At 41.7% G+C, this 18,726-nt stretch overlaps 2 protein-coding genes across 3 annotated transcripts in view; one reads left to right on the top strand and one right to left on the bottom strand.

The window, feature by feature from the left end:
• The first annotated feature begins 99 nt into the window (after positions 1-99).
• On the top strand, positions 100-2,790 carry POP5 (POP5 ribonuclease P/MRP subunit). The gene is made up of 5 exons (XM_039868328.1): positions 100-196; positions 285-427; positions 1,351-1,500; positions 1,672-1,755; positions 1,862-2,790. The coding sequence occupies exons 1-5, from the start codon at positions 177-179 to the stop codon at positions 1,975-1,977; spliced, it is 513 nt and encodes a 170-aa protein (XP_039724262.1). The 5' UTR covers positions 100-176; the 3' UTR covers positions 1,978-2,790.
• A 264-nt stretch (positions 2,791-3,054) lies between these two features.
• The window catches only part of RNF10 (ring finger protein 10), a 28,788-nt gene continuing 13,116 nt past the window's right edge, over positions 3,055-18,726 (bottom strand). The window contains exons 3-17 of one of the 2 annotated variants that reach the window (XM_039868326.1): positions 16,753-16,952; positions 15,751-15,841; positions 14,527-14,711; positions 14,311-14,447; positions 11,906-12,066; positions 10,505-10,630; positions 9,978-10,251; positions 9,646-9,779; positions 8,567-8,684; positions 8,231-8,332; positions 7,075-7,230; positions 5,224-5,324; positions 4,875-4,950; positions 4,636-4,794; positions 3,055-4,025 (exon numbers count right to left, since the gene is read on the bottom strand). In XM_039868326.1, the coding sequence (XP_039724260.1) occupies positions 3,949-4,025; positions 4,636-4,794; positions 4,875-4,950; positions 5,224-5,324; positions 7,075-7,230; positions 8,231-8,332; positions 8,567-8,684; positions 9,646-9,779; positions 9,978-10,251; positions 10,505-10,630; positions 11,906-12,066; positions 14,311-14,447; positions 14,527-14,711; positions 15,751-15,841; positions 16,753-16,952 (2,097 nt within the window). In that variant the 3' untranslated portion in view covers positions 3,055-3,948. The remainder of the gene's footprint in view (positions 4,026-4,635; positions 4,795-4,874; positions 4,951-5,223; positions 5,325-7,074; positions 7,231-8,230; positions 8,333-8,566; positions 8,685-9,645; positions 9,780-9,977; positions 10,252-10,504; positions 10,631-11,905; positions 12,067-14,310; positions 14,448-14,526; positions 14,712-15,750; positions 15,842-16,752; positions 16,953-18,726) is intronic. The other variant, XM_039868327.1, reaches the window with a different exon arrangement.

Genomic DNA, 18,726 nt, shown 5'->3' with positions numbered 1-18,726 from the left:
GCAGAGGGAGGCGAGGCTTAAAGGAGACTGACACTGGGCTTGGCCTCTCAACACTATAACTCCGCCCCCTATCCTGCCTCCCTCTCTGAGTGGCTGTAAGACAGCGAAGGCTAACTTTCCATTGGCCGTCAGAAGGAACACTGACATCCGGTTGCGCGTCGGGCGCGGAAGGCACCATGGTGCGGTTCAAGCACAGGTAAGCGGTACCCGCTCGGCCCCTCAATTCCCTCTGACTGGTGCCCGCCGCTCTGGCCCCGCGTTCACCTCCCTCTTGCCCGGCACAGGTACCTGCTCTGCGAAGTGGTGTCTGACGACCCCCGCTGCCGCCTGAGTCTGGATGACCGAGTGCTGGGCGGCCTCGTACGGGACACTATCGCCCGCGTGCACGGTACTTTCGGCTCGGCAGCCTGCTCTATCGGCTTCGCAGGTGCGAGGGTGCTGGGGAACCTGGCGGACGGCAAGATTTGGAGGGCACAGGGGTCGAAGGAAGGATTAAGAAGGGGAACGAGCGACCCCAGGAGCTGCCAAGCTCTGTGCACCATCCTCTGTATGATATCGTCCTCTTTCGGCGTTTGGGACCCCGAGCCCCGGGTCTGGACGAATCCAAGATTAGGAGGAAAGCTAATAGCAGAAGGCAATGGAACTTCAGGAATTCCCTGTACCTATTTGACATATGTATATTGGGGATTGTGACTGTTTTAATAGGATAGTTAGAATTAAATGAGGGGATCCGTGTACAGTTCCGAGTAAATTGTTTGACTGGTTATGTTGACATCACAGGGGGAAAAAAACCTGTTGTCAGAATTACTCATGAAAAGCCCTTAATAGGGCCGGTAAAGTACAGAACAAATTGTGCATGCAAATGAAGAGGGCCTTCCACAGTATCAGAATGTTCCCTCCTTTACCATGTGCTCGAAATGGAATCCCGGGGAATTAAATGAACAAAGGTACAATTATACATCAGGTTCTAGTTGGGTGCTACCAGATTCAGAACCTACCGAGCCTATATGCAGTAGAATCTTTCATTCAGCCAAGAGTTTTCTTCTGAAGATGGATCTCCGTGCCCCCGCCCCCCCATTCCATTCATTAATTAGTGAATTAGAAGAGCATTTAAAACTCTAAATCAGCCAGTTCTGAGTGCTGTGCAAGGCACTGGGTGTTGTCTGGCCCCCATTCATAAATGAAGGTCTGCCCTCTAAAATTTTTTTCCTTCAGGAATGTTTTTACTAATGCATCCTAAGTGCCACTGCCTTGAACAGTCTCTGGCACATAGTAAGCTCTCAGTTACTCTGTTTTTAACCTGCTCCTGAGAATCCAAAGTTTCCCAAAACTATTTTTTCTTTCCTGTAGTGCGCTATCTTAATGCCTATACTGGAATAGTGCTACTTCGATGCCGGAAGGAATTCTACCAGCTTGTGTGGTCAGCTCTTCCCTTCATCACGTATTTGGAGAACAAAGGACACCGTTACCCATGTTTTCTCAACACCTTACATGTGGGAGGTAGGGATGCATGTGGTATGGCTGCTGATTTTCAGTAGGTAACAGGTTCAGAGTTCAGTCTTGACTCATGGGTGGGAGTTCCTGCCAAGAACAAAATGCTTTCCCCTAACTCAGTCTTTGAGGCAGACACCTTTCACAGGCTGTTGACCACAAAGCACTTTCATGTACCAGGTACGATTAGAACATGTCAGAAGTTCCTGATTCAGTACAACAGGAGACAGCTGTTGATCTTGTTGCAGAACTGCACTGATGAAGGTAAGCAACACTAGCCCAGTGTCCACTAGGCATTGACTCCAGCTGAATAAGGGATCACACTCCCAAAGACATCTTTCATCCATGCTGTCTGCCTGCCTTTCTCCAGGAGAGCGGGAAGCTATCCAGAAGTCTGTCACAAGAAGCTGTTTCCTAGAGGAGGAGTCGGGTGAGGAAGAGCTTTCAGATGGTGGTGGTGAGGAGGCTGCCGAAGCAATGGAGTGAACCTCTGCAGGCTGCACTGTGCCCGAGCCTCAGGGCCCACTTGTTAAGACATTCTGGGAGGCAGAAGCATCTTCTACAGTTCTCCAACCTGGACGACTGCCAACCAAATGCAAGTTACTGGCTCAAAATGGAGGACTTTTCACTTAAACTGAAGTCACCTTTACCTAGCATTGCCTGGTCAAGTGGCTCTGAAGGTTGTGAACCCTCTGTAGTTATAGATACCTTTGTTCCCCATACCTGGCTGAGAGGTTTAACAAATTGTATTTGGCTCCTATAGCATTTAGCATACTGAGGCAGTTCATGCTTGGCCAAGTTTCTTCCCACTCTACACCTGGCCTCAGTGGAAGGAGTGGCTCCTTATGTGGTACGAGACACACAGCCTCCCACTTGAGACTTTGTACCCCCGGCCCTAGGATGGGCCCAAGCAATCCAGGGCATTTAGAGTAGAAGTACTGAGACACAGCAACTGAACTGGCACAGATCTACTGCTGATTTCAATACTGACCCACAGAAACTTGAAAATATGAGATTCTTTATCAGCATTTAATTAGGTAACTTGACAAATAATGCAGTTCTCGCACTTTTCTTGAGGGGAAAAAACCTGGCCTCATCTGATCTCATTATTCTAAAGCCAAGTAGCAGCTGGCAGTTTTCGGCAGTTCCACCCTTCCCTTTATCCTTCCTGGCAGGTGAGGCAGCCACACACACATGAATTAGGGAAAGAGATTGTAGTCATTTTTGATCTACCCACTAATGACATATTTAGGATGTTTTCTCTGTAATAAAATAGATGCCAAAGTCTGATACATTTAACAGATTTGTGATTTTTGCTTAATACGCTTTCACCTGAGGCTGGAACACCCTCATCTACCCAGGATAGTTCCTGACCCAGGATTTCTGAACCTTTTAACAAGGACAGGTTAAAGCTAAGCCCAGCTCAAGATCCCTTTATTTAGACCTGACACTAGGAAAGACATTACTCTATGACAGAAGAATTGCTCAAGCTCACGGTAACTGTTACTTTGGAAGTATGTCTAGCTGACCTGTAATGAACTTTAAAAAAACAGAAAGCTCACATTGCTTGTGCAGGTGGTTTATTGCAACCATTTACCATCACATTCTATTACACCTAGAGGTTACTTTATTAAGCAGCGAAAGAATTCACATCACTCAAATTTAGCTCAAACCAAGGCAAGAGACTACTCTAGACAACAGGGAGGCAGTGGCAACCCCACTGCTTTCAATCCTGTCCTGCTCTGCCTCCAGGTGTGCTGGACTCCTGCTCTTATAACAACTTAGGCCACTGTCACTTGAAATAAGTTTGATCTAAAGGTTGGCAGGTCCCGGAGCTTCCTTCGTGACAGTTACAGCTTTCCTTGCCAAACAGAAACCACATGCAAGAGGCAAAACCCTCCATCACACATGCAAGTGCAACCCAGATCTGGCCCCACAGCCTGGTCTTTTGTCAGAAGAAAGACTGCAATTCAAGCAGAGTATCCTAAAGCCATCCCTCTGGTTTCTTTAAGAGAACCGAACAGAGGAAATTTCAACTTTTTAAAAGACACAGATAGGTGTGTTGAAACCATGACACCCTGACACATGATGTCACAGCAGAACAGTGCTATTTAATACTTTGGTTTAGGCTGCTCCCAGGGATGCTGAAGGGACTCAAAACTTATTTTGGGTTGAGAAAAACTAATTACACATGGGTCAAAAAGACTAACCTAGCAACAAACTAAAAACCTTGGCAGGAAGAGATCTCTTTTGAGTGTCAATACTTTATTTTGGTGTAAAGACGGGAAGCTGTAAAATACACTGTATTTAAAATCTTCTTGGTTCCCCCTCATGTTGTGGAAACCCCCTCCCCCCCAGAGCTAATCTGTTCAAACTCAAATACTTAAAAATTACAGCAGCAAAACAAAAGCACAGAAAAAAAGACCAGATGGGAGAAGGTAGCCTGGGCCAGTAGTGTCACTTGGTGTGGACGACTGAGGTGCTGAACAGGAGCTTCTGTTTCTGTTTTTTTCTCTTCTTTCCTCCTTTCTCTTCTAAATGGAAACAGAAAGAAAGCTTAGCTTAGAATGCCATCCCGTTGTCCCCTGGCCCATTTCATTACTGAGAATCGTAGAGTAGCAGTTAAGAGTGTAGGCTCTGGAATCAGACTGCCTGGATTCAAACACCAATTCTTGCATAGTCTATGTGTTTGTCTTCGGGCAAGTCACTTTATCTCCCTAGACCTTTTTCCTCATCTATAAAATGAGTTACACCCATTGAATATGGTTCATGGGAGAATAAAATCAGCACAATGCTAGGCACACATAGGGAGCACACTATGAATGTTATTCTTGTCTAATCATAAATATCAGAGTCGGGGTGGGCTTTGAGCCCAACTTCTGCATCTCAGTCCAAAATCTACTCTCCACTACTGTGTCTTAAAAGGGATAAAGAGTTCCTCAGAATTTCACATCCAGGCCTCAAGAATGAATCTCAGGTGGCAGAAAGGGCCCCATATGACATACCAAATGGAATGTTAGTTGACACTAGAATGTGAGCCCTAAGGCTCAGGGAAAAGTGCCCGACTGATTAGTGATGTCTGCCACTGGATCCAGATGGGCAGGACAACCCTGTGCTGAGCACTCCAGTTCTTTTTGTCTTTACCAGAGAGGGCATCTGAAGGAGGTGGTGTGTCCAGTTTCATGAAGGCTGCTTCAATAGCTTGGCTGAAGGAATTCTGGAAACTGGGCACAGGAACACGGTCCGAGTTATCACTCTCTCCATCACTGTCCACAGGGGCAGGAGGAACTAAGCTGTTTTCATCTAAAAAATACTAGTGTTACAATTCTGGAAACAACTCAAGAGACTTACACTTTCTGAAAGGAGCCAAATTCCCCCTTTACCTGGAGGGCCGTCCTCACCTCTCTTTGGAGCAGTTTTGGGCCACACATCTGTTTTTGCTTTTCCAACTCTCAGCATCTGCCAAAGTGGGAAAAAGGGGTAAGAAATCTAATGATTTGATAAATAATGAAAACTCTGATTCTCCCTCAACTACTCTTGGCCTCTTTCCTTGGTACATCTACAATAATATCTGCGACTAAATCCATGAGCTTCCCTCTTAAGGAAACCTTCCATTATACTGAGTCAGTGTAATGTTAGCCTGTAAGTCTCCCTTCTCCAACAAAGGAGTTTTCAGAAAGAGTAGAGTTCATGATAAATACCCTTGGGCTGCTTCACAAGCAAAAGATTTACCTGGGCAAAGGAAGGGAAAGGAGAGTCTTCTTCCAGACTCCCAACGCAGAATGAAGGACTGCCCTGACTGGCAGTGGGTGACACAGGAGTTAGCAGAAAGTCTGAAAGGGAACCAGAGACCTGATTATACGAGTCAAGTTCCAAAGAGAGGAACCCTGAACCAGGTCTGGATAATTATCAACCTCACCTCTGAACCAGGCCTGGATAATTACCAACCTCACCTCAAAAAGCAAACTTTGATCCAACTTCTACGTTACTATGTTCTTAAAAAGCCAAGAACATGGCCTAATGTTCACACCAGTGATCAGTATATAGATAAAATTTAGTGGTTACAGTAACACCAAAAGATATGGCAGAATCTATTCCCCCAGTTAGAAAAACTCCACATCGGCTGGCTCTCAAGGCCTAGGTACTGGACTGTCATAAACTGGTTTTATATAGATGAAAAAGCTCTGAGTAAAAAAAATAAAATTTAATCAGGTCAGCCTTTATGATCCAGCCAGCAGATGTCTGTGACTTGGGAATATTCAGTTAGAATCCAAAACACACGTCAACAAAATCCAGCACAAAGCAGCAAGCTTTTCCCTGATACTCCCTCGGGAATAGTCTCCATCCTTTCCAACCTTACGTTGCACATTTCCCACAGATTAGTCTACCTGCTGCGCTGATCACTGCTGGATGAGGCCTATTCACTCTCCCAGTAGCAGGCTCTTCCATAGTCAGCCAGAGCTGTTTAGTACTTTTATTCCTAAGACCATCCAACTACTCTTGCCTAAGCACATCAAAGCCCACCCAAATCTTCAGCAAAGCTAGTACATGAAAACACAATCTCTGTATCATAAATGATGTAGTCGATGTTCTGCCGTATTCCTTGTATAGCAGCTCTCTTCTGAGTCAAAGTGAAGAGCATCATGGTCATGCAGCCCTCGTGATCCAGGTTCCAGTTCCAGTCCCTGCCACTAACCTAGTTTCTCAGCCTTAGCCTTGGGCTCCTAATCAGTGATAGGCGTATGATCACAACGGTAAATAGTCTGATCTTGGACATTTTCTTTAAAATGCCTGACAGAAGATAAATTTTAAGTATCAAAATAACTGCCAGGTAAATGAAAATCAGAAATGACAGCTCTCTAAAATGATATCAATTATTAAGTGTTTAATTTCATATGGAAAAAAATTTAAGGCTGAAGGCCTCTGAACAACCTCGCAATCCTGATCTCACTCACTAGAGTGGAACACCATTACCAGTTTGGAACATAATCATCCCAGTATTTTTTTATACATTTAGACATATAAATCCATAATGAAATGCTTTGTGGCTTTTCTCTAAACCCACAAATGGTATCATATTTTGTTTTACAACTTTCTCTTAACTCAAAGGTTCGTGAAGAGAGCTATTTCCTTCAATAGGTATAAAGTATTTTATAGTATAAATGCTATAATTTAGCCATTGCCCTACCAGTAGACCTTACAGACTGTTTTTCTCCCCTGTGCTATTATAAACAATGCAAACATGTTTAAGCATACAAAGGATGTATCTCAAAGGCTGAAACTAGAAATAAAACAGCAGGGCTGCAGGGAAAAATCAATGTTTAACTATTCTATATGAGCTGCTTTAAGGTTTTTAGAAGCTAAGGCATAAAGCAGTCAGTGCAGCCAATGGGAAAGGTGAATTAAATGGCAAGAATCTGATGTATCTCTGAAATATGTTAAAAACTACCCAAAGTAATGTTAGTTACCTAAAGACTCCGCCATGCCAAATAAATTGAGTATTGTAAATTCAGACACAATGGCTTTGTTTTAAGGTCTATGGCTGGTGGCCAACTTCATTCTTTAAATTCCAACTTTATTTACCTGCTTGGGAACCTGGACTTCTGCTAAGAGGAGAAATGGAGAGACCCCCATGGCCCTCAGTGCTGGTGGGACCCAAAGCAGAATCAGAGGAGCTGGTATAGGAGTTGAAGGCAGGAAACTGCTGTAGATTCTCTAGCGGAATGTGGACTTCTGGGTCTGCAAAGGAAAGATGAGAATGGTAGACCCAATTACAGATTTCCTCAAATCTTGCTCAACATTTTAAGAAAGCCAACATGAATCCCTCAGGGGTCTGAAGGATGTAGACAGAAGTTTTAAAACCCAAATTTATAACAGTCACTTTATGTCTGTCTTTGTTTTACTATAAAACCCTTGTCCTAACTATTGCATAATTGAAGCTGGATGATAAACATAGAAGTTAATCATCTGTTCTATGTACTTGAGTTTGATTACTTCCATAATACAAATGTTAAAAAGCCCTTGTTCCTGAAACATGTTTTCTCAAATGTTTAGGACATGTGCCAAACAGCTACACAGCATCGGGACCCCAGCTATATATTTGTCCCAGATGGAGAAGTAAAATCTGTTTATCATACCATATGGAGTCAAAATAGCTAAATCCTTTCCCTAGCCAAAGACTCGATTCCTAATTTTTTTTAAGATAAGCAGGCCCTCATGTCACACTAATCTTTTGAGTTCCATGAAGCTTATATTGGTGAACCAGATGAAAAGACTCTGTACTTGATGATATGAAAAAGCTCTTAAATCTAACTTCCTGCATACATTCCCTAGTTTGTCAAGGTTTTTCTACTCTTATCAGACCCTCCTGGCAGACTTGCTATGTATAAATGTCCCTTTTATAGAGTCAAAGGTGAAGTCAATGATCCATCCAGAGAACACATGAGACAGCATTCAGCAGATCTCCCATTTCTTCCCTGGCCAGGTTTTTCACCCATTATGCCAAGGATGAATTTAATCTTATTCCTTACTATGTGCTATGCACTGTGACCTGCATTAACTCATTTAATTCTCAAATAAGCCTATGAAAGAGATACTCTCACGATTCATATTTAAGAGTTGAAAGAAGTGGCAGAGCTGGGATATGAACCTAAGCAGTCTGGCTCCGGGGCCAGGGCACTGAGCCTCTGTACAATGATACACAGCTGTATTAGTCAAAGATGAGAGTTCTTGAACTTACACTTGCCCTGTTTTTTGTTCTCCTCCATCTCAATCCTGCGCTCTCGACGGCGCTCCTCCCGGGCCTTCTTCTGGCGCTGACGTTTCCTCTTCTCAATGTCATCTGTGGGTTGGTCAGGTTGGGAGGAGGTAGACCCAGGACAACTTTGCCATATCCTCCTCCCAGCTGCCTAGTAGCTAAGGCCACATAAGTGGGCCCAGCTGGACTATGAACGGATGGATTGTATCAGTAGGTTGAGACTCCTGATACCACTCCTAACTCCTCCCACATTGGGTTTCTAGTCAAAAGAATCCATGAACTCCACTATAAAGAGAAGCAAAGTAGGGGCATACTCACCTGAGAATATCTCTAGGGTTTCTTTAGAGACCACAGGAGGCTGCAGAGCCAGTTCACAGATGCTGAACTCGCAGGTAAGCGGCAAGTGAGAGAGATATCTGTGACGCTGTCGAACATCCTACAGTGGAAAAAGGACTAATATTCAGAACTAAGACCAGGCCTAACTCTGAGGGCAGATTCCCACCTCAGACATGCAACAGTATACACACACTCACAGAGAGCACTGAGGCTCAAAGAGTAGTACTAAAGTTATCACCATTTCGAAAAGCCAAACAGAAGTATCCTATAGTAAGGTAGGATAAGCAACCAAAAGCACTTTTTTGGTCTGTGCTACAAATGAATGAATTGAGCCTGGTAACAAATTATCTAAAGCTGATCAGCTGTTTCTGATTTTCTGGGGTCCATGATAGGAGAAAGAATAAATAAGATAAAAGTGAGTTATATGCTGGCAAAAATCTGGGAACCGCTGACAGAATTAATGATAACTAGGTAGTCAGATACGGCAGGTTTCTCTACTGAACAAAGTTTGGCCTAAAACAGTAAAAAATGAAGCCCATAAATTTAAGTTAAAATTTTTCTTTTTTGCATATTTGATAAAGTTTATAGTACTCAAAAAGTCTAAATTTGAAGCTTATAACAAATTAGTAATCAATATAGGGATAACTCTCAAAGGGCAAAAATTCAGATATTGCTAAGCCGAAAATGCACTTCGGGCTCACATAAACTAGCTTAAAGCCTCCAAGGACTTTTCATTTTCTTGGACATTTCTCCCAAGCAATAAGGAGAAAGAGAAACAAAACAAACTCATCTTAAATGAAAGTAGAAGACATCTGTACTCCCAAACCACAGTAAATAACTTGTGAAACAGAGCAGCGGTAACTAACAAAACCCTGTCACAGTAAGGTAGCCCCATTTAACTTTTAAAAAAATTCACAGGCACCATCACTGACAAAAATAGCCCTAAAAATAAAAAACCTAAAGGCCTTGAAGGTCTGCGAACTTGGGCTGGCTACGCCCACCTCAAAGACATTAGGTTAATGCTGCTCCCCCAACCCTTGATCTCCAAAAAAAGGCCTTACCTCAGACATGGAGTACCCAACGATCTCCACCACCGTTGCCGAGATCTTCTCAGGGCTCTGCTCCAGGCTACCATACTCCCGCACGAGGCAGCGCACATTCACAGGGTGCAGGAACATGTACTGGCCATCCTCCGCTGAGGACAAAAGCCTCTGTTACACAGTATTCTTGGCCAGCCCTTGAGACAGGGCCTTCTTTATAGCTAGGCCTGCATCTCCCTCCCCAAGCCAAAATGCACAAGGATCTAGTGGCAATATCTCCTTCCGCTTAGAGTCAGTTCATCTCTCTGAAACATCTCTGTGGCAACCCAGCTCTTCCTCTCAGGGACCCTCACCTTGGTAAAAGTAGTAACAAGGAGAGCTGCTCAGGTGTGTGACGCCTGGCTTGGTGATGGGTTCCTGCTGGCTTGACTCAGTACAAATGGTCCCCTCTCCAAGATTGTCATCTGCTAACTCCGAGTCATCACAGGTCTCTGACAACCCCTCAGGCTCCGGTTCAGACACTGCTTCCTCTTCCTCTACCAGAGGGAGACCAAGAGGACGAGAAGAGCCCAGAGAACAAACTTCGGTGGTTTCTTCATCAAAAGCAGACAGATACTCTAGCACACCCTGTAAGGACAAATTCTAGGTCAACAGGAAATATATGCGGGCAAAGGCGGGCATAAGAAACAAACTCTCTGGATGCTTACCTTAGCTTTCACATTCACTGATTTAATACTCCTGGGGAAAGAACTTATAAGCACAAAAGAAACATAGTCCCCTCTTCTCCCAAGAAAGTCCAGATCTCACAGCACTGCCCAGCAACGCAACAGCAGCATCTGAGGAACAGTAGCCACTTAGTCTGGAAAAGGGACACACTAACCTTCCTGGGTTGAAAAACGGACTCCTTCGCCAAGGGAGCCATCAGCACCAGTTGTTCCAAAGCAGCCACGACACCAGTGACCTCCCCTCTGCTTTCAGCCAATCCTGACAGAGCCTCTTCCCGAGTCTAGACCACCAGAGAGAAGACCAGAGAAAGCTAAGTTTTCAGAAACTTAGTTTGAAGGGCAAGGGCTTTATAACAGCCTCTCTCAACAGGAACAAAAGTTAAAAGGCAATAAGACCCAATGGGAAGAGTTTAAGTACTTAAAATCCTCAATCTTTAAGGGAAACAGGAAGCAAAAATAGTATCAGATACTCAAACAGGGTAATATATTCTGCTTAGAGTCTCTGAATATGACAATATTATACAAAAGCTTCCTGAACAGAAAGCCAAGAACATACAATCAGTCTTCTAGTTTTTACAAACTACGTTGAGAGAACCCCAGTGCAGGAGGCAGGGGTTTGCCCAACACCCACTTCAACCTGGACAGCTTTATTTCTATGTAGTTTTTCTAACTGAAATGCATTTGAACAAACGCTCTGCTCTGTAGAGAGAAAATAAAAATTAAATACACAGGAACCTGCCCAAAGAGGATTTAGGAGTTAGACAAAAAGCCAAATACCAAATTCACCTCTTATTAGTTAGGTGTTCTCAAGCAAACTACCTAACCCATGATTCCATTTCCTCATCCAGGAAAGGGCGTAGTTGTATCTATCACACCAGGATATGAAGCCTAAAGTGAGATGAATGAAGTACAGTGCCTTAGCACAGGGCCTGTCACATGCCACTCAATAAAAAAGGGCTGTCAATGTTCTAATATAGATCAGTGATTCTCAAAATGTGGTCTGGGGATGAGCAGCATCAGAATCACCCTGGAACCTGTTATAATGCAAATCATTGAGCCCAACGAGCACACATCTACTGAATTAATCTCTCAGGGTGGAGTTCAACAACCAGTGATTCTGATGCTTGTTAACACTTAAGAATCCCTGTCATAGAGGATATATAAGACAGGGAATTCTATATTTGGGTAATTCTTGCTACTCCAAAATCCTCAGTAGATACCTCTAGGACCTGCTGGATAGGCCATAATACTTTCTCCACTAAAACATCTCTGAAAATAAATCCAAGTGTTTTCCTAGAAAACAAAAACTTATAGCTTTGCTTAACTAAGAACACAGCTAACCAAAGAAACTCCAGTGTCTCAAATGGTTTATAAGTCATTTTGATGCGTTCTTTTAAGCCCCCAGAGAGTGCTTTTGAAAACCCACTAGGTCAGCCCTTCCCTCCCATCATCAAAGACCAGAGCAAATCCGTTTGAGCCATTCCCTGCTATTATCTTAAGCGTGGAGCCAAAGTAACACTCCCACCATCTCGTCTATTTCCAGTGCATTGTCTCACCTTGAGCTCCTGGATGGCTGCCTCAATAAAGCAGGACTCAGGGCTGTGCTTCTCCTCTGCCAGCTGCTGCTCAAGCGCTATTTTCTCTTCCTGAACCACCCGGCGCAGCACCTGCTCCTTAGAGGCCAGCAGCAACTTGGAGTACTGGCTGTGCTGTTCATCTACAAAAAAGCCAGCAAGATCACAAAATGCAACACTCAAAGCTCACAACACTCAAAGCATACAGCTTTTTTTCTAAGGTGACGCTTATAAAATAATTCAGCATAATTTACTAAAAATAATTAAACAATGATCTTAATATAAAGTTTCTAACTCTGACCCTATTATACAAAAACACTATCCTAAGAAATCTAAAAATGCAGTAAAAAATTTAGTCAAACAATATTCTGCAATATCAAAAAAGCTACAACCAACCAGTCCAATAACAAAGAAATGGTTAATGACATGATGATATATTCATTAAAGAGAATTTTGCAGACATGAAAAATGGTTTTCTAAAGAGAAGACATTTAGTAACATGTAGAAATATCTGCACTACTTGGACAAAAAAGCGGATGCCAAACTAAAGTAAAACTTTTGGGGGTAACTCCGATAAGAGAGTGAAAAGTTTAAAACAATGTTATTTTTTGAGAAACTCCTGAAACACCCTATAAGTTTTCCAGACTCTCCTATCCTAGTACTTGCCCAGAGAAAACCATTTATAAATCTGAATATGCATCCTTAAAACGTTTTCTATACATTTATATGCCCATGTTCATAAAAAAAAATTTTCAAAAATGATAAACTATAAATTTTGTTATTTTTCAAAGTCTTAAAATCTTTCGAAATATTAATAAAGAGATCTATTCTGTTTTTACCTTCTGTATAGCATGCCACAGTATTACGTACTAATAAGTTCCTTTTGGAACATTTAGGTTATTGCCAATTTCAGGGTAAAAAAGTCCTATTATGTGCCTCAATACAAATTATATTTTTATGATATTTAAGTATAAATGCTGGATCAAAGGTTATGAATATTTTAAACACCACCAAAGTGCTTCTTTCCAAAGGCTGTATTGATTTATATTCCCACCAAGAAGAAGAGTACCTATTTCCCCATCCCTGCAATTTGATCTGCATTAACTCTTAGCAAAGTGAAATCTCTAGATACTTGGAGGTTATCCCGATAGCTTTTTTTCAGGAAAAGTTCGTCCTATGTTTAGTCCATTCTTCTACTAGGTTGTTAATCTATTTTATAGAACACCTGTATGTTCTGGATGTTAATCTTTAGTTTTATTATTTTTATTTATTTGTTATTTTGGTGACACTGGTTAACAAAATCCAGTAAGTTTCAGGTGTACAATTTAGCAATAAGGCATATATATATATATTGCATCGTGTGTTCACCACGTAATTAGATTTCTGTCACCACATATTTGACCCCTTTTACCCCATCTACCTCCCCCCTACCCCCTAATCTTTAGTTTTAAATGTTTAAATTTTCCCCTAGTTTATTCACCTATTAACTTTGAGGAATCTTTACAGATTTCAAATTTATCTTTCTTTTTTATTAACTTTAATGGGGTAACACTGATTAATAACATTATGTAAATTTCAGGTGTATATAATTCAACATCTGTATACTCTATTGTGTGCTCACCACCTGAAGTTTAGTCTCCTTCTGTCATCACACATTTGTCCCCCTTTACCCACTTTGTCCTCCTTCCATCCCTCCTTCTTTACTTTTACAGCATCTATGGCTTCAGCCTGGTTCAAAAATCCATCCATACCTAAGGATTTATATAGATATTGTCCTATATTTTTTTTAAAGGTTTAAGTTTTGGATGTTTTTACATTTAGTTCTTCAATCCATCAGGAATTGATTTTTATGAATGGTTATGATAGGAATATAATTTTTTTTTTCTGTAAGAAGAGTACATTGTTTCAATACCATTTATTGAGAAAGCTCTTTTGCCCAGAAATTGAAATGCCACTTTAATCCAAAACTCACGTCTACAGAAAATGAAAGGAATACAACCCCTTGCACTTTCCACACCATAAGCACTTATCATATTCAATACCCTGCCCGGCTACCAGTGTGTCTCTTCTATTAGACCAGCGAGTTAGGATGACAGGTGCCAAAACTGGCTGACTAGAATCCCAAAGACTGGGCACAGTGCCAGATACTATTCAACAAAGCCTTGTAAAATGAAAACTTAAAAAATATATAATTGAACCAAACTTGAAACCAAGAGTTAATCTATTCTCTGCAAATTATACCCCAACCTACTGGAATCCTATAACTAATTTGGAAATGCTAGACACTGCTTGCCCAAAGACTAAATTTCTGATAGTAGGAAAATATGTTCACAGTAGCCTTAATGGGTGTACCCAGGATCACTGCCCCCAAGATTAACTGAACTTACCTCCTAGATGAATAGGATGGTCTACATTCATCCATTTGGATTTGGGCAAGGCCACCAACACCCCTTTCTCCCTCTTCATCAGCTGCATTGTAATGGTATCACCAACAACATACTGACGAGACTCTGTGGCAACAACACTGTAACATGGACATTTAGATGTAACAAGGTAAGGAGTGAGCAGACTGGGGTCTAATCTAGTAAATCTCTCCATCTCACCTCTTGAGATCCTTCTTATGCACAGAACTGTAACAGATGGGACATTTACTCCAGGTCTTCTCACTCAGTGAAAGATAGTGCAATATGCATGCCCAACAGAAAATGTGTCCACAACGGGTTATCTTGGCTGCAGTCGGTGGATATAGGCATATTGGACAAGATGGCACTTCGTGGCTACAAATACGCTGAAACAAAATACCACCACAGGTTACACTGCTTTCGGAAATGACTATGGATTACCAAAATTAAAGTCTCTTCTCTCCCATCCCCATCCTCATGCCCATACACCTCTACTCAACACATCTTCACAAAGCTGTTCAACATTACAAGTATATGTATGATGGCACTTAAAGCAAATCATTAAGGAAACCATAATAGTAGTTTAATATTTTAAAAAACCCAACTACATAACAGATATTTTGGGGGTTCTATATTAAAGAGAAAAAATGACAGATATCAACATATGATCCTGTTTACAAAAAATGATTTATACATACATGTATGATGGCATTAAAAAGGGTCTAGAAGTAATGTACCAGAAATTTCTAACAGAGTCAATGAGACTTTCATTTTATATGGATCGTTGTTGTTTTTAACCAATGCATATAAAACTTAAACTTCACAGGTTTTTTATGTCATTCTCAGATGATTTTATGAATTTTCACAGTAACGGGAGTCCAGGCTTTGAGGCCTATGGTTTTGAAAGGTATTTTACCTCATATAACCCAGGGACAGAAAAGATACCCAGAGCTCATAACTTCAATAGAACACAAATGTAGCAGCAGTTTGGACAAAAGTGCAGCTGTGTGGCTCATTCACCAGCCACAAGGCTGAGACCTGATTTGATATTACAGGTACTACAAATGGCTACCAATGAAGCAATGTCCGTGTAATGAGCCCACCCTAGGTAAGGAGGGTAACCAAAGCCCCTCACATACTCCCCTGGTTGCTTCTTCCCAGGAGAGAGAAGGTAGTAGACAGAACTGCTTTTATACCTTCAGATCAGAGCTCTCCAACTCCCTAGGTCCTGCAGTCAGTGCCAATTAAGAGAGCACAAAATGAGCTCCAGGAAAAACTAGGACTGACCTCTGGGAAAAGTCTACAGTAAGGCCATGCAGAAAAGGGCATCAGCAGTGACCGAGCCAACAGCTGCTGTGTCACCACAGTCCCTTTCTTTAGTTCTCTCTCCCACTAACAGCTTATAAGCTTAGCTGAGCTACTCACCACTTGTTCCACAAAGTCCCAATTGACTAAGGTATCAGGATCAGCAAAATGAACTGTGTAGTCTTGGTCTTCAGACACCACAAATTGGCAGCTAGAAAAAGGAAAATAAAGAATGGGCAAACTGTCAGAATCTACCAACAAGCCCTCAGCAGAAATTCATCATCTCTTCACCTACAAATCAAATGCAGACCATCAGCAGCCATGGTTTGTGAAGGACTGAACTGGGCCTTCAGCTTCAGATCTGAGCCTCAGCTATGAAGGGAATCCAAAGACTCAGCAGGTAGGAGTCTAAACCCATGAACTCTTGTTTCTTTTGCTTCCAAGCCCAGCCAAGCTGCCTACAGGCCTCCCCTGAACTAAAATTAACCCAGACTGTGGCTCCATCGACCAGCAGGAAGCCAGATTTGCTTCCTCACCCTCAGAAACCCTGGAACATAGTTAGTCTTCAAGGCAATAGAAAAGGCTATTCTCAATCATTTGAGTACCAGCTTATATGAAGTACATAATAAATGGTTACTTCAGTCTAGATCCAAGGTTAAATCTTACATCATAACACCACACAAAAGGAAAAAGGAAATCAGTATCTGAGCAAAAGTATGCCAAGCACTCCAACTTATCATTCAATTCCCCCTTAAGTAATTTCTCTTCTCTAGAAAAGCTGAATCTCAAAATGGTTAGGTAAATTACCAAAGATCAAAGGTCAAAACAAGATTCAAATCTGGGTCCAATTCTAAAGAAAATACTTTTACTACCTCATCATGATACTAAAGCATTATTTATTTTTAGCATTTATTTTAGCATTATATTCTTTTAAGTCCATTCACTTGGAAAATGGGTTTTCAACACTTGCCAAAAGAAAAAGGGAGAAAAAAAAAAAGGAAAAAGACTCAAATCAACTCCCTTTCTGCCTCCCTCCCACAGTAGCTTAAAAGAAGTTCCTCTCAGCACCACAACTGCCTGGAGACATAATTTTACTTTCCTCCTGAAAGTAGCCATACTCACTTGGCCTGTAAAAAGAGTTCCTTGTTAAAAGGCTTATGCCCCCACTTGTTCCTTTTTCCCCAGCTGCCATGTCCACTGCCTTCAAAGTGACCCGCCTGGCCACGGGGTTCAAAAGTGAAATTCAACAAGTGGTTCAGGTTGATCTTCTTTGGACCAGAGAACTGGGCAGGGCTAAACTCTGCCCGTTGAGCCTCTGCTACCTAGACAGAATGACAACGAATCAGAATATTTCAATTAGGATGACGCTTACTGATTTAGAGCAGAAAACAGCACAAACTCCTTCTATTGCTTAAAATAATAACTAATTAAAACATAGGCATAAAGTACACAATCTTCCTAGGAAGGGGTAATGCAAAAGTCTATCCAAGATCCAGATGGAAGTGGAGAGGGAAAAAAGAGGTTAACATACAATTACTTAAACTGTTTACTAGGCCCTGCTAAGTGGCAGTTAACCATTAAAGAGCAAAATGAACTCCTCTGGCTATCCTGAAGCACAAAGATTTACTTATAGAATTAATCCTATCACAGTCCCATCAGACTCCCATATCTTCACTCTTGTTAGCTATTTGTTCTCTGGTTTGTTTCTGGCAAAAGCAAGTCTGTGGAACTACACTCTGCAAGAGGCTTGCAGGCAGCTGCTAACTGCCATAGGCTTCAGGGTCCTGCCAGAGACCTCCAGTCTAAGACACACACTGCTATTCATTGTTAATTAAAACTGACAGAAATAGAACATGTGGGCAGACTGGCTCTGTGTCCAGATATAAACCCAATCAGCAGACTCAGAAACAGTTTGAAAAGTGGCAAGAAACAACATGAGAAATACCACTGCACGCGATAGAAGAAATCATAGCGAGGCTTTTCCAGTCCAATATTCCCAAACTGAAGTGGTACAGTTACCTGCTATAAGTCAGCTAATGCATTTTCTAATCCCACTTTCCCATCTAATGTCATAGCACTTAGCCATGTCATTAAATATTTGTACACAGTAACTTTAAATGGCTATACATCATTACGTTACAGGGATAAACTATAATGTCCTAGTGTGTGACAGATTATTTGTACCTTTCTACTGTGCAACAAAATAACGCTGTGATAATAAACACTTTTGGAAAGGTCTTTGTGCACAAATATTTAAACATCTAACATTATTTCTTTTGAATGTACAGTAGCAATTATTGGGTCAAAGAAAATGAAAATTCAAGGCTTTTGCTGCTTAGTCGAATTTAGAGAGTAGTAAGCAGCACTTGCACATATGTGATAAAGAATCTAAAGAGTACAAACAAGAGATGCAATGAAAGATATCTTCTATTCTAGAGGCATTCTATGCATACAGAATCATAGTAGTACATGACCTTTATTAAGTACAGTGGCATACTATAGAGTTAGGCACTTTCCTTTTATCTTAACAATAGATCTTAGGAGACAATACTCCCCATTGTTTACATAACTCAACACAGGAAGCCCAGGACTTTCACATCATCCCATACCTCATCCCTTACACTCTCATTTCCACATGGCTCTACTATCCCCTAACCAGAATTTTCCACTCCCAATGCCCCAAATTTAGATAAGAGCTTGTGCTCACTCAACAAAATCCCCCACATTCTCAACCTCTATCATCTTCATGTTGTTATCCTAGCTAGCTCACTGTCATTCTCTCTGATACTCCCATAATTCCTGATTATCCTTCCAACATGCTAACTTCTCAGTTCCTTGACCACCTCTCCTTTAATCAGCTTGCCCTCCACCCTACTCAGCCAGCCACCCATTCCCATGGGCATACTGTCTAGATATATACTGTCCAGTACAGCAGCCACCACTAGTGAGATGTGGCTGCTTTTGTACCTCAAATGTTGCCGGTACCACATTGTTAAACAGCATTTTAGCTATACTGGGTGAAATATATTAAATTTTACTTTTTCAATGTGGCAACTAGGAAACTTTAAATTACATATGTGGCTTTCTTTCTACTGG

The sequence above is a fragment of the Pteropus medius genome, unplaced genomic scaffold (genome assembly GCF_902729225.1).
Source record: "Pteropus medius unplaced genomic scaffold, Ma_sr-lr_union100, whole genome shotgun sequence".
NCBI lineage: Eukaryota > Metazoa > Chordata > Mammalia > Chiroptera > Pteropodidae > Pteropus > Pteropus medius.
Note: the sequence above shows the minus strand (reverse complement) of the source record. Positions and strands in the feature narration are given on the sequence as shown.